At 41.4% G+C, this 16,222-nt stretch overlaps 1 protein-coding gene across 1 annotated transcript in view; it reads left to right on the top strand.

The window, feature by feature from the left end:
* Positions 1-1,217: 1,217 nt before the first annotated feature.
* LOC111950980 (calcium-binding protein 8-like) overlaps positions 1,218-16,222 on the top strand; it is a 53,143-nt gene continuing 38,138 nt past the window's right edge. Inside the window, exons 1-3 of the mRNA XM_070434538.1 lie at positions 1,218-1,308; positions 3,050-3,214; positions 7,042-7,154. Coding sequence (XP_070290639.1) covers positions 1,218-1,308; positions 3,050-3,214; positions 7,042-7,154 — 369 coding nt within the window. The remainder of the gene's footprint in view (positions 1,309-3,049; positions 3,215-7,041; positions 7,155-16,222) is intronic.

The raw sequence follows: 16,222 nt of genomic DNA on the forward strand, positions 1-16,222 counted from the left end.
GCTGGAGGAAACGGGTACAAAAGTATCTATCTGTCACACCCTGACTTCAGTTATATTTGCGTTCTTGTTTATTTGGTTAGGTCAGGGTGTGACAAGGGGTGGTTTGTTTAGTTTCTGTATTGTCTAGGGGTTTTTGTCTTGTCTAGGGGTTTTTGTCTTGTCTAGGGTTTTTTGTTATCTATGGGGATTTTGTATTGTCTAGGGGTTGTAGGTTTATGGTGGCCTGAGTGGATTCCCAATCAGACAGCTGTTTATCGTTGTCTCTGATTGGGGAGCCTATTTAGGTTGTTATTTTCCATGTTGGTTTGGTGGGTAGTTGTCCATGTTTAGTTGCCTGTGAGCACTACGTTGGCTTCAGGTTTAGTTTGTTAAGTGTTCTTCGTTGAATTAAAAGATGTATTCCAATCGCACTGCACCTTGGTCCACTCCTTTAAACTGCCGTGACAATATCCACAGTAAAACGAGTCCTATATCGTTATAACCTGAAATACTGCTCAGCAAGGAAGAAGCCACTACTACAAAATCTCCATAAAATAGCCAGACTACAGTTTGCAACTGCACATGGGGACGAAGATTGTATTTTTTGGAGAAATGTCCTCTGGTCTGATGAAACAAAAATAGAACTGTTTGGCCATAATGACCATTATGTTTAGAGGGAAAAGGGGGAGGCAATGGCAATTTAAAGGCAATGCTACCAAATACGAATTGATTGTATGTAAACTTCTGACCCACTGGGAATGTGATGAAAGAAATAAAAGCTGAAATAAATTATTCTCTCTACTATTATTCTGACATTTCACTTTCTTAAAATAAAGTGGTGATCCTAACCGACCAAAGACAGGGAATCTTTACTAGGATTAAATGTCAGGAATTGTGAAATACTGAGTTTAAATGTATTTGGCTAAGGTGTATGTAAACTTCCGACTTCAACTGTAGGTACTAATATAGGACCCACCCATTAACAGTTTAAGAATAATGCATTTTTTGGGCCTTGCTAATGCATTGATAATCTATCCTACGGAATTGCACACGGTAGACTCGCTGTCTAATCCGAGGCAAAAAGACACAAAAGCATGAACTCATTACCTTGATGCTTCTCTGTGTTAAATCTAACGAGACCCTGCTGTAAATCAAGCAGACAACAGCAGATGATCAATGTTAATTCACTAGATATTAGATCCAAGGTGGTTCCAGGCACAACTGTCTTCACCGGCATAATGAATGACACCGAAATATTCTGGACATTCCTCATGAACACCTTTTCCAGCACTGGGCTGTTGTTGAATTGCATGCGCTATCACAACAGCTGTTAGTCACTTGACTGTCATTCAGAAAATGCCTTCCTGGATCAGATGATGTGTGAAAATATCATGGTGTCATTAAACAGCTCAACACTGTGCACATCCAACAAGTATTATGTATAATCATTGAAGAACCACATTAATGACGGTATCGATATAAGTTTTAAGTACCAAGGTAAGGTGACTCTTTGAATAAGAAGAATTTGATTTTACAATCTTATACATTTTTGGGGGATTTGTGTGCCCATAAACTGTTTTCACCCCGTAACATTAGGAGACAGGAAATGTTATGTAGTTACACTGAATTTATGAGGTCTCTGTACAAAAACCTGTCCGACAGCTAGTTCAAAGATTCCTACAGGGTTCAAGTTCAATGTCTATTTTAACTGATTAATGCTTAATATATGATCCACTACATGTCTCATGTCTGATTGTCTGATGTTGAGACTTATCATTGTATCATGTCTGATTGGTTCATGTTGATTGTGTGGTGAATGCAGGAATGAAGCTGTAGGGAAAATACGGCAGTTGAAGTTATTTTCCTCCATTCCTCCTGCCTTTTTTCCCCTTTATTTAACTAGGCAAGTCAGTTAAGAACAAATTCTTATTTACAATGACGGCCTAGGAACAGTGGGTCAACTGCCTTGTTCAGGAGCAGAACGACAGATTTTTACCTTGTCAGCTCGGGGATTCGATCTAGCAACCCTTCAGTTACTGGCCCAACTCTCTGACCGCTAGGCTACCTATCGCCCCGTAATGAGGAGTAATGAGAAGCAGAAAACGGAAGAGAGAGAGAGCGAGAAGCAGGTCATGTAATTGGACGGCAAAGAAGACAAAATGAACAGAGCCACTAATCATATAATGACTTGAATTCATGTTTGATTGCATATGTGTGTGTGTGTGCGCGTGAGTGTTTATGTACATACGTGCGTACATGCATGGGTGTTTCCCTGTGTTCATGCATGGGGACACTGAGTGTACAAAACATTAAGGACACCTTCCTAATATTGAGTTGCACCCTTCCCCTTTTGCGTTCAGAACAGCCTCAATTCGTTGGGGCATGGACCCTACAAGGTGTTGAAAGCGTTCCATAAGGATGCTGGCCCATGTTGACTCCAATGCTTCCCACAGTTGTGTCAAGTTGGCTGGATGTCCTTTGGGTGGTGGACCATTCTTAATACACACAGGAAAATGTTGAGTGTGAAAAACCCAGCAGCGTTGCAGTTCTTGAAGTGGCGCAACTTTGGTTTCAGAGGTGGAAGAGACATTATTATATTATTTAAATAATTGTTTTATCCAGTCCATAAACACTCCAAACAGCCTACCCAATGTTCAGAGGCATCCGCATGGTCCTAAAGCACACTGTTGCCTCGTTTATTATCACAATCCAATTATAAAACTGGGGGGGAAATGCAATTTTAGAATGTGGGGAGGACATGTCCCCCCCGTCCCCAGTGAAAGTTGCGCCTCTGGTTCTTGACACAAACTGGTGTGCCTGGCACCTCCTACCATAACCCGTTCAAAGGCACTTACATTTTTCCCATTCACCCTCTGAATGGCACACATACACAATCCATGTCTCAATTGTCTCAAGGCTTAAAAATACTTTTTTAACCCATCTCCATTTCACACTGATTGAAGTAGATTTAACAAGTGACATCAATAAGGGATAATAGCTTTTACCTGGATTCACCTGGTCAGTCTATGTCATGGAAAGGATAGGTGTCATACATTTTTTGTACACTCAGTGTGTGTGTGTCCCTGTGCAGAGATCCGGCAAGCGTTCCGGGTGCTGGACCGGGATGGGAACGGGTTCATCTCCAAACAGGAGCTGGGCATGGCTATGAGGTCTCTGGGATACATGCCTAGCGAGGTGGAGCTGGCCATCATCATGCAGAGACTGGACATGGACGGTGAGACATAAGAATGAAAGACACACACATTGGCCTATACTGTACGTAGGCACACACACTGAAAGTCTTAGTCTGTGATTTCCTAAACTGATGTTTCCAAGGTTAATGAATCAATTACACCTTCAAGTCTCAGCAGTGTGGGAGAATGGGTTCATGCTGTATGTACACTGTGTCTGTGTTTGCATTCACCCTATATACCAGGTTCTCTGTGTAAACCACTCTGCATTAAACAGCTTTGACAAAATGCTTTGCGGGTGACTGTGCACGCGCACACGCACAAGCACACACACACACACACGGCTCCAGGCATAAGCGGCATCAGCATTTGCTTAGGGCCCCCGACTGCTAGGGGGAGTTTAGGAACACGGTCGTGGTCTCAACTTACCGTTGAGAGATATAATAGTAGAATGCACAAGGTGCAATTTAGAAATTTGGTTGTCCATCTGCAGTTTTTCTCTTGTTATGTCAGTCACCGATAGTCACTCAATTAGCATGTCAGCTAACAATTTTTTGATTGGTAAGTTGATATAGCCAGCTATCATGCCCGAATACCGACCCGGCACTCAGAGCAAGTGCCCAGGGGCCCTGACCTCCAGGGGTTCCCCATTGATTTTGTTAGTCACTCTCACTCAGATATAATTAACATGGAAAAAGTATTGGCAAAATGTGTAGAATTGCAGGAAATAAGCTGTAAAATTGCAAATTCTTCTCTCTGCCCTATGGTAAAATAAACAGGACCCCAAAAAGCTAAGGCCGACCCTGAACAAACACACACACACACACACACACACGCCGTCCCCACAGTACCAGTTTGGCTTTGAATGCAGCCACTTTATCTGCCAACTTAAAGACAGTTGTCATTCTCCCCTGAAGTGACAGATTGAGTTCGTTGAGCAGGTTTAATAAGTCGCACAGGTAACTCAAACACTCTGGCAAGCGATCTCCCCCTGGATAGCCATCTGACTAATGTGTATAAGAGAAGGTGTTTGTGCTCTGCGTCCATTACCTCACAAAGCTGCCCAAACAGATGTGAGTTAATAAATAAATTAGGAACATTTGAGCAGTCTTGACACAAAATTTAATGAACAGAAATGCAATGGTACATTTGATCAGTCTAAAACGTTGCACATACACTACTGCCATCTAGTGGCCAATATCTGAATTGCACATGGGCTGGAATAATACATTATGGCCTTTCTCTTACATTTCAAAGATGAAAAAATACAAAAAAAGTTTGGTGTTTTCTTTGTATTATATTTTACCAGATCTAATGTGTTATATTCTCTTACATTCCTTTCACATTTCCACAAACTTCAAAGTGTTTCCTTTCAAATGGTACCAAGAAATGCATGTCCTTGCTTCAGGGCCTGAGCTACAAGCAGTTAGATTTGGGCATGTCATTTAAGGAAAAAATTGAAAAAAAGGGTCCGACCCTTAAGAGGACTTCTCACGAGTCACCAACCCTGATCCGGTAGCACCCCCCCCCCCCCCCCCCCACTGAGTAGCATAGCTAGCATAGCGTCACAAGTAACTTGTAGCATCTAAATATCATTAAATCACAAGTCCAAGACACCAGATGAAAGATACAGGTCTTGTGAATAAAGCCACCATTTCAGATTTTTAAAATGTTTTACAGGGAAGACACAATATGTAAATCTATTAGCTAACCACGTTAGCAAAGGACACGATTTTTTTACTCCCAACATTTTTTCCTGCGTCAGTAGCTATCACTAATTCGACTAAATAAAAATATATATAGCCACTAACCAAGAAACAACTTCATAAGATGACAGTCTGATAACATATTTATGGTATAGCATAGTTTTTTTTTTGAAAAATGTGCATTTTTCAGGTATAAATCACAGTTCTACATTGCAGCTGCAATCTGAAATAGTGCTGACCCAGCCAGAACAATTACAGAGACCAACGTCATATAACGAATTACTCATCTTAAAACATTTCAGAAAAATACACAGCGTACAGATATTGAAAGCCCAACATCTGGTGAATCCAAACAATATTTCAGATTTATTAAATGTTTTATAACGAAAACAAAATGTAGCGCTAAATTAGCATAGCTATACCAGGCAGATTCGGCTAGGCGCCCACGGCCAGTTCACATGCACAACAGATATGATATAACATCGTAAATTGGGTCTTACTATGGCTGATCTTTCATCAGAATGTTGATCAAAGTGTCCTTTGTCAAGATGAGTCGTTGGTTCCGTTCAGAAATGTTCTTTTCCCACTGCATTTAGCACAGGTCCCGGCCGAGTGGCACGAATTTCTCAAACGTAAATACAATCCGACAACGGTACACCGAAAAACTCCCGGAAAAATTCAAATAATCTGATTAAACTATATTGAAAAAACATACATTACGATGATATGGTCACATGTATCAAACAAAATTCGACACGGAGATAGTTTTCATCCATAACGCCAGCAAAACAGTACACAATCGCAGCTCCAACTCGTGCGAATCAGAAACCCGGAAGTTGTCGGTCACGCCAAAGAAATAGGTCTTATTTCATGTCAGTACCAGATAAACAAAGAATTTCTCCTCTGACGTCCTCTTGACACCCAGAGGAAGGCGAATGAAGTGTGTTTCTGGTCATAGGGGTCATGACCATATATAGGCAGAGCGTTGAAGCGAGCATAGACTTCTTGCATTCTACTTCTTGGTCAGGGAAAGTGCTGTCAAATGACTTGTGTATCACTCAGAGACAAAATTGAAACGGTTTTAGAAACTAGAGATTGTTTTCTTTCCAATGGTATTATTTATATGCATATAGTAAGAGCAATAATTGAATAAGAGGCAGTTTAATCTGTAGAGCAAATTATGCTAATGGGAAAATAGCACCCCCTGTATTCTCAAGAAGTTAAGAGGTTTTAAGCCTCTAACAATTGTGCCTCAACGTCTTCCGCTATTTCATCAATTCGCCTAGTGACGGTGGTAGCCGAAAGAGAAACCTGTGCTATTTCTTTAACTGCAGCCTCTCCTAAGAGTTCACAGCAAATGTCCAGCAGGTAGAATCAACTCCTCGCCAATAGTGAGAGGCTTCTTGGCCTTAGCAATACGGCTAGCCACTAAGTATGACGCTCTCAATGCAGCCACGTTTGTTGATGCGGTGGCTTTCAAGACTTGCTTCTGTCCTTCTTGTTCACGTTTTCTTCGCTCAAAGAATTCAACAGGTTTGTCTTTAAGTGCAGGGTGCTTGGATTCGATGTGCCGAAGTAGTTTTGAGGGCTTCATTGCCTCGTTAGATAGCCTATCTCCACATACTACGCACAGGGGGCTTGGAGCATGCGAGTCACCTGTCGCAATAAAGCCATATTTTAGGTAGGACTCATCATCTTTTCAAATGAATGAGGCTTTCTTTTTTTTGCAGTCTCGGGCTCTGCTGTCTCTCTATTATCGACATCGTCGTTGGGCCTTTGAACTCCCTTACCCCTTCGGAAGAATCTCTCCAGCGACGTTTGTTTGTTTTTATTCATGTCAGCTTACATAGCTAGCTAGTCCAAAGTTGGCGGGCAACACAGCTCACACAGACCGTGATGAACTCATTACTCAAGGTCAAAATCTGTAAACTGTTGTGGGCGTGACATAGATATTAGAGTGGTGAGAAAAGGACCAACAGACTGCACCAAGTGCAATGTAATTACTGCACAAATAGCCTATGATTGTATATAATTATTATTTTATTTAACCGATTAAAACAATTTCAAATGAATGTATCCTTTCCGTGCGGCCCGGTAGAGAATGTGCCCGGGGTTTGGGGACCGGTGGTCTACAAGACTGTGTGTGTGTGTGTGTGTGTGTGTAGGTGATGGCCAGGTGGACTTTGAAGAGTTTGTGACGATACTGGGACCCAAACTGCTGTCGTCTGAGACCAGAGAAGGTTTCCTTGGAAGCACCATCGATAACATCTTCTGGCAGGTAGGACCACATAGTCCTCTCTTTTCTTGACTTCACTTATCTTCTGTTTTCTTCTGTCAAATCCTCTTCTCTCCTCTTCTCTTCAGTTCAGGTGTCTTGGGCAAAAACTGGTTGAATCAACATTGTTTCCACGCAATTTCATCCGAACAATTCAATGTGGTGATGTTGAGTCAACGTTGAAAACTGATTGGATTTTTTAAAAGTCATCAATGTAAGGATGTCTTTGCCCAGTGGGTTCTCTCCTCTCTTCTCTTTTTCTGCTCTTTTCTCGCATGTTCTCGTTTCTCCTATCTCAAATCAAATCAAATTTTATTTGTCACATGCGCTGAATACAACAGGTGAACATTTCACCTTACAGTGAAATGCTCCCTTACAAGCCCTTAACCAACAATGCAATTTTAAGAACAATGCAGATATAAGAAAAACAAATAATTAATGAGCAGCAGTAAATAACAATAGCGGGCCTATATACAGGGGGGGTACCAGTTCAGAGTCAATGTGTCAATATGCGGGTTGCACCGGTGTCGACGTAGTTGAGGTAATTATGTACATGCAGGTAGGGTTCTTAAAATGGCTGTGCATAGATGATAACAGAGAGTAGCAGCAGCGTGGGGTGGGGTGGGGGGGGATAGTCTGGGTTGCCATTTGATTGGCTGTTCAGGAGTCTTATGGCTTGGGGGTAGAAGCTGTTTAGAAGCCTCTTGGACCTAGACTTGGTGCTCCGGTACCGCTTGCCGTGCGGTAGCAGATAGACTGTTCTATCTCCTTTCTACTCTTCTGTTCCTTTCTCTTCTCTTTTCCTGTCCTCATTTCCTTTCATCTTCTTCTCTTCCTTTCTTATTTCCCAGTCCTCTCTTCCCCTCTCCTCTCTTCCCCTCTCCTCTTTTCTCCATCATCTCTACCCCTTTTCTCGCTTTTTGTATTTCTGTTTCTTCTCTTTTTGATCTCTCCTTTATCTCATTTCCCCAAATCCCCATATCCTCCTCTTCTGTTCCCCTCTCCTCCTTCTGCCCCTACTCTCCTCTTCTCCCTCCCTCTGCGATGGCTTCTGCAGTCAGGGCACGTGAGATGATGGCTCAAAAACCTGTTTTTGCTAGATATTAACACACACACACAGATAGAGACCCCATACCTTTGCCTTTTGTCCCATGATGATGCGGAAAGGGATATTTGGGCCCATGTCTTCAAATGAAAAAGACATGCCAGTGTGTGTGTGTGTGCGTACATCCATGTGTGCCATGTGTACAGACTTCAAAGTAATTCTAGGGGGTCTCTGCTTCAGAGAAAGGAGAGAGAAAGGAGAGCTTTCGGGCTCCCGAGTGACGCAGTGGTCTAAGACACTGCATCTCAGTGCAAGAGGCGTCACCGCAGTACCTGGATCAAATCCAGGCTGCATCACATCCGGCCGTGATTGGGAGTCCCATAGGGCGGCGCACAATTGGCCCAGCATCCTCCGGATTTGGCCGGAGTAGGCCGTCATTGTAAATAAGAATTTGTTGTTAACTGACTTGCCTAGTTAAATAAAGGTTACATTTTCTTCTCTAATCTATTTTATAGTCTCCTCTCTTCCCCTCTCCTCTCTTCTTTCTTCTCCATCATCTCTACCCCTTTTCTCGCTTTTTGTATTTCTGTTTCTTCTCTTTTTGATCTCTCCTTTTTGTCCCATGATGATGGGGAAAGGGATCATTGGGCCCATGTCTCCAAAGGAAAAAGACATACTAGGGTGTGTGTGTGCATGTATGTGTGCGTAGTGTTTTTTAATTTACTTGTGTTCAGCGAAAATGTGTGTTTTCGGGGAAAGTAAAACTAAACTACTTTCAGTTCAGTGGTTTTTGCTGCATTATAAAAAGGGTTGAGATGAAGCGAGAAAAAAAGGGAAAAGGGAAGACAGAACAACAACGGAGTGACAGGCAGAGAGTCGACACACGGAGAGAAGGGGGCGAGAAATGTTTTTATAAAAGACAGAAAGGGAATTAAGAAACAGAAAAGGAATAAGAGAGAAAGGGAATGAAGCATGAAACACACTGAGAATCTTACTGCCGATAGACTGCCGATAGGTACTTATCATAGTGGGAGACCGGTCCTTCTCTTGCTAGAACAGAAGCGGTACCTGCTGATTGCCGACCCGGTAGCGACGAACCTGCCGATTTGTATTTGTAAAATCGCAATGCTCGTCAGTGGCCAACAACTTGACTTTGAGCCAATCAGAGAACACGAACCCCCACGTGACGAGACAACAACAAAAAATTGGGGGAAAATAAGGCATTTTCTCTGTGCATCCACGGATGAGCTCATCACACTTTTATGCAATGTAGGCTAGGGGACGGTCGCTAGCTAAATGCACAAACGCAATGCACGCAACGCTAAATACTTCCTCCAAGCTAGCTAACCACTGTAGCTAGTATTGACATAATTAAAGCACAATGGATTGGCTAGTTTCCATGAAACAGCTGCCTGTGTTAGCTGCTGAGTTAGTGCATTATCCTTAGCTAGGTAGCTAAACTCAGCAAAAAAAGAAACATCCCTTTTTCAGGACCCTGTCTTTCAAAGATAATTTGTAAAAATCCAAATAACTTCACAGATCTTCATTGTAAAGGGTTTTCTTTTCGCAATCTGGTACAGTAATAGTGTAGACCGACCTTCTAAAATCAATAAATGATCAATCGGGCGTACTTGAACTTGTTAGTAAAGAAATAAAGGCGATGAAGGCGAGCCTCTAAATGAGTGATGAAAAAGCTGCGACAACGGCACGCTGAAAGGTACAGTCAATACTATTAAAACGGACGCTAAAGAACTTAAAAAGGAGAATATGTTTCTGAGATGAGCCTTACTTGGAATACAGACTAGATCTATGCGAGAAAATCTGGTACTTACTAGTATTAAAGAAAGTGAGGGAGAAGATCCTGAAAGTGTGGTGAAATAATTCCTTCTTAAAGCGCTACAGATCCCAGGCGATACCGTCTACAAAATCAAACTCTAACATGTACACCGTTTCAGATAGAGGACAAAAATACGAACGCCTACTCGTTGCCAAATTTGCATTCTTTAAAGATAAAATAATGTTTGACAAGAGACTCGCTGGCGGGAAAATAGGAATGAATGATCAGTTCCTGAAGAAAATTGTAGACCGGCTTTAAGTTCTGTACCCACTCTTCAAGGTGAATAGACTTGAAGGGAATCATGTAGCTCTCGTAGTCGATAAACTGTACATTGATAACCAACTGTTCCAAGACGGTATTGTAATAGAAAGAAATTGTAAAACAATAAAATACAACAATTGATAAAGAAATAAACTACAAAATACACTATACCATTCAAGATAGGGAATGTTGTAAAATAATTAGTATTCAACTTCCTATTTATAGTATTAATAAATAGATAAGACAGCGTTAGAAGAAAGGATAATTATTGAAATAATACATCTTTAAATATAAGGAACTGGAACACGAAAGTACTCAAATGCCTGAAATTAGGTAGGAATCAACATCAACATGGTAGGGATAAAAACACAGCAGAGTACATAGAAGGCACAGCATGTGGGTATGTGCAGGTGTATTGTGATGGAAGGTGGGGTGTGTGATTTTGTGTTTGTAAAAGTGTGCAGTGTGCAGTTAAGGAAAATAGACCAGTGTGTGTGTGTTTCAGGGTAGGGGGGGTGTATCTGAGCTCCATCACTTAGGACTTGATGTTGGATAATCAAATCTCCCCATTTTTGCTCAATTGTTCATGCCTTTTCAAACAGCTACAACTGTATATGCATTCGCACATCAAGTCTTCTCTTCAGCTGGCTTCAGGGATGGAACATCTGAACTTGTGGTTGTTTGTGGGGGAACGGTGGGGAGTGTGTATGTGTGTGTGTCCCACATCTGTGGCTATGGGGTAATGATGTTACGGACAATACAGGATGAATCTTAATAATTGTTTGCCAAAATAATAATCGCTTGGCAAAAATGTAATTTTTGTATTGCCAACTTTGTTATAGGTAACAAATCCTTCGTGTGAACTGCCTAATGTCACAGTGTCACTTTGCTGGAGTCTAGAGCAAGCACGATCACATGGCCTACCTGTACGCAGCAGAGATTGCAGGATTGGATGGAAAGCATGATCTGTCTGTAGCCTTTTTCTTTCTTAAAAATATTGTAATTAATTTGCCAGAATATTTTACATCTTCATCCCATAAGTATTAAAGGTAGTGCCATGTTACAGCCATCTTTAGACATATAGCCAGTACCACCACTGAGGTATATAATTATAACCCACCCAAACTAGGCCTAAATGAAATATAAAAAGTATCAATTCAATCGCCAGGTAGCCTATTATTGTGGCAAAGATGCGTCTGTAGAACTTTATATGGATAATATTAATGTAGGTAGGCTACTCTGTTTTTGCCAGGCAACACCTGAGAAAATGTAACAAGCGCTTTCTGGTCACTAATCTGGATATGTGCCCGCCTTTGCGCTCAAATGCTGATGACGGGTCATTGGTCAACAATCAAGACATGCAACTTTTTGGTTCTGGATCTGAAGCCCAGATTAGATGTTTTTGAAACAAGAATTTGTAGGCCTATGTTAGTGACCAGATCGAATAAGCAAAGGTATAAATATAAAATACAAATGGTAGGCTATATGTAGCCTATTAAAATATGTATTAAAAAAAAATCCCATTAAATTCCACACTCACAAGCCCCCAAAACCTTCTCACTGGCTAGCTCACCAGACCTGTGTTGCTTGACAGTTTGCTGGTCCAATCAGAGAGCCGAGGGTGCGTTTCACCAGCCAATCTGTTTATTTGCAAGTGAGATACTGTCTCTGGCTGCATGAAAAGTAATCCACTGAGACTCTATGCCACAAAATGAGTGACACAACTTTACAAAACCTGTCCCGAAAATTTCAAGTCATCAGTTTCAAGTTAGCCTCAAGAACCAAGCTTCCATAAAGGCGTGACAACGACGTGATTTTGGAGGTATGGCAATGTGAGACTAGTCTCAAGTCAAAGTCGAGTCCAAAATCTTGAGGCTCCAAGACAAGTATCAAGTTACAATATTTTATATAAAGTCAGTCTCAAGTCATCAAATTTGTGGCAAGTCAGACTTGAGTCAAAGTCATGTGACTCGAGTCCATACATCTGTAAAATACTTATCATAAAAAAAAACATTATTGACTTGTCGATCCAGGGACAACAGGAATGTCAACCACTTGGAGAAATCAGGACAAGTGTCTTGCAAAAGGTTAAACATAGCCCTGCTAGACACCTGCCTGGTAGACACCATTCTAAATCAAATTAAAATTGTATTTGTCACACACATTTAGCAGATGTTATTGCGGGTGTAGCGAAATGCTTGTGTTTCTAGTTCCAACAGTGCAGTAATATCTAACAATTCACAATACACACAACCTAAAAGCAAAATAATGGAATTAAGGAATATATAAATATTAGGATGAGCAATGTCGGAGTAGCATAGACTAAAATACAGTAGAATAGAATACAGTATATACATTTGAGATGAGTAAAGCAAAAATATGTTAACATTATTAAAGTGACTAGTGTTCCATTATTAAAGTCACCAGTGGTTTCAAGTCTGTATATGGGGCAGCAGCCTCTAAGGTGCAGGGTTACGTAACCAGATGGAAGCCGTCTAGTGATGGCTATTTAACAGTCTGATGGCCTTGATATAGAAGCTGTTTTTCAGTCTCTCGGTCCCAGCTTTGATGCACCTGTACTGACCTTGTCTTCTGGATGATAGCGGGGTGAACAGGTAGTGGCTTGGGTGGTTGTTGTCCTTGATTATATTTTTGACCTTCCTGTGACATCGGGTGCTGTAGGTGTTCTGGAGGGTAGGTAGACAGCGGCACCCTCTGGAAAGCACTGCGGTTGCGGGTGGTGCAGTTGCCGTACCAGGCGGTGATACTGCCCAACAGGATACTCTCAATTGTGCACCTGTAAAAGTTTGTGAGGGTTTTAGGTGCCAAGACAAATTTCTTCAGCCTCCTGAGGTTGAAGAGGTGCTGTTGCGCCTTCCTCACAACACTGTCTGTGTCTAAATGCTCCCTCTCCCTCTTTCTTCTGTCTTTTAGAAGCCAGCGGACAGACTAAAGCTGGTCACAGTCCGTCTATCGACATGTCAGTAGACAATTGTTGTAGCGACATCATTAACTTTCTTTGTCGACCGACATCAATGAAAAGTTATGAAAAAGTATAAACACAAAACGACAGCCTTTGCATGACATCAGCAGCCCGAGTTATCACTTGTGAGAATGCAGACAGGAGTAGTTGAGAAAGACAGCAAGTCTATACGCCTATCTGACTGTGATTGATGTGTCTATACACCCTCAGTCTGTCCTCTAGCTCTGTTGACAAGCACACATGCACGCAAGCATGCACGCACAAAAACACACACACACACACATACATTCACATTCCTTCACACTCTTCACATACACTGCTGCTACTCTCTGTTTATTATCTATGCATAGTCACTTTACCCCTACCTACATATTACCACAGTTACCTTGACTAACCCGTACCCCTGCACATTGACTCGGTACCGTTACCAATTGTATGTACCATCGTTATTGTTATTTTATTGTTTTACTATTTGTCCTTTATTTTATTAAGCACATTTTTCTTACTTACTTTTTTAAAACTCTGCATTGTTGGTTAAGGGCTCCTAAGTAAGCATTTCACGTTAAGGTCTACACCTGTTGTATTTGGCGCATGTGACAAATCAAATTTGATTTGAAACAACACACCAAAACCGTAAATCAGCCCTAATGAGGCAAGCTTTTAGAATCACAAACGTGTGTGAGCGTGTGTGTGATAAGATCAAACAGTCTTGCTGCATTATCGCAGAATGCTCTGCAATGGCGTCTCCATTCTGCTTTTATACCACTGGCAGAGCTGTGATATTGTAAGTGGAGGAGATATCTAATGGATTGTGCCTGCGTCCCAAATGGCACCCTATTCACTACTGCACTACTTTTGACCAGAGCTCTGCATTATATAAGGAATAGTATGCCATTTGGGCTGCAGCCTGTGTGTGTTGTGATTACAGTGATAACAGCAGAGAGACGGACAGGATATTGAATAGTGTGATTAGAGTGTTATTACAGTATTACTGGCCCTTATTGTACTGTCTAATGGCCTACAACAATGTCACACAATTCCATTAGTAACTATTCATCTATTTATTTTTCTTTATCACAGTTTATTTTTAATCGGTCAGCAGAATAGAATAGACACAACCCATTCATTAATTGACCAATCAATCAGTCACATTTTACATTGCAACAACTGAAAACTGACCTGGACTCAAGCCCCTCCAAAAAGCAAACCTAGGGCAACGGTGACAAGGAAAACCCAGGTAGAGAGACACCTAGAAGGAGAGAGAGTCCGACTTCAGAATGGGAGCATTAAAGTTATGAAGCATTAAAGGTATCCTTTTTAGATAAAACTATACTAAATACTTGTCACCAAAGAATGTCACCAAATAATTGATTTAAACACACTATTTTGCAATGAAAGTCTACAGTCGCCTCAGCAGCACTCTGTAGGGTAGCACCATGGTGTAGCCGGAGGACAGCTAGCTTCTGTCCTCCTCTGGGTACATTGACTTCAATACAAAACCTAGGAGGATCATGGTTCTTACCCCCTTCCATAGACTTGCGCAGTAATTATGACAACTTTCAGAGGATGTCCTCCAACCTATCAGAGCTCTTGCAGCATGAACTGACGTGTTGCCCACCCAATCAAAGGATCAGAGAATGAATCTAGTACCGAAAGCATAAGCTACAGCTAGCTAGCACTGCAGTGCATAAAATGTGAGTAGAAATGAGATGAAAAATGTGAGCATAAAATGAGTAGTTGATTCAAAAAGAGAGAAAGACAATTAAGGAGAAGCAAGAGAGCGAGCGAGAGAGGGCTATATTTCGCTAGCTATATTTCGTAGTATATATTTTTTTCTCTTTCACTTTCACTTAGTATCGAATGCAGCTCACTAGTTTGGCCTACTCAAACACCCAGCTCAAACAGAGAGGGATGCTATGTTAGTTGATGCTATGATAGATGCTATGCTATGTTGATAAACAGACCTGAATTTGTCCAATAGAAACTCTTGTTTGCAACTGTTGAACTAATAATTAAACCCTATATCAGCTAGATGCAGGCAAGAGTATGCAATGCGGTAATTGAATGTGTAACTGTCTCTCACCTTGATTACAAAAAATGCTCTCAACCTGTGCACCTAAGTTGTAAACTTTCATTCATAAGCTAGGTTGTAGCAGGGAGTATCATGTATCACGTAGTAGCCTAAACTTATCGATGTTACATTGAGCTGGGTGAATGGAATATGAATGACAGTCATCCAATATGCTGTAATAGAAATAAAATATAAAAATAATCGTCCTCCCTCATCTTAAACTGCAGCGTCTGCCACTGCGGTACAGGTATACCTCTAGGCCATCAGTCACTCCACAGGCATATTTTCTTCTCTCTTCTCCTTCAGGTCATTCTGACCACAGTGGCAGGGGAACAAAAGAGTTCTCTCTCTCCTTAGTCTCTCTTCCTCTCTCTCTCTCACTCCCACTCTTTCTTTTTCTCTCTCTCTGTATTTGCTGTGTCAAACTGAGTGAATAGATTGTGTTTCACAAGGTAAATAGGCATCCAATTGTGAATTGGGGAGTAGGAGGCAAGGGCAGGAGGGGAGATTAAAGCACTCAAAAGTGAAATGAATGAAAAAATAAAAAACGTCTGAGACTCAGACTCTCTATTGATTGGAATGAAACTTCACTCACTCACTCACACACTCACACACACTCACACACACACACACACACTCTCTCTCTGTATTTGCTGTGTCAAACTGAGTGAATAGATTGTGTTTCACAAGGTAAATAGGCATCCAATTGTGAATTGGGGAGTAGGAGGCAAGGGCAGGAGGGGAGATTAAAGCACTCAAAAGTGAAATGAATGAAAAAATAAAAAACGTCTGAGACTCAGACTCTCTATTGATTGGAATGAAACTTCACTCACTCACTCACACACTCACACACACTCACACACACACACACACA

The sequence above is a fragment of the Salvelinus sp. IW2-2015 genome, linkage group LG23 (assembly GCF_002910315.2).
Source record: "Salvelinus sp. IW2-2015 linkage group LG23, ASM291031v2, whole genome shotgun sequence".
NCBI lineage: Eukaryota > Metazoa > Chordata > Actinopteri > Salmoniformes > Salmonidae > Salvelinus > Salvelinus sp. IW2-2015.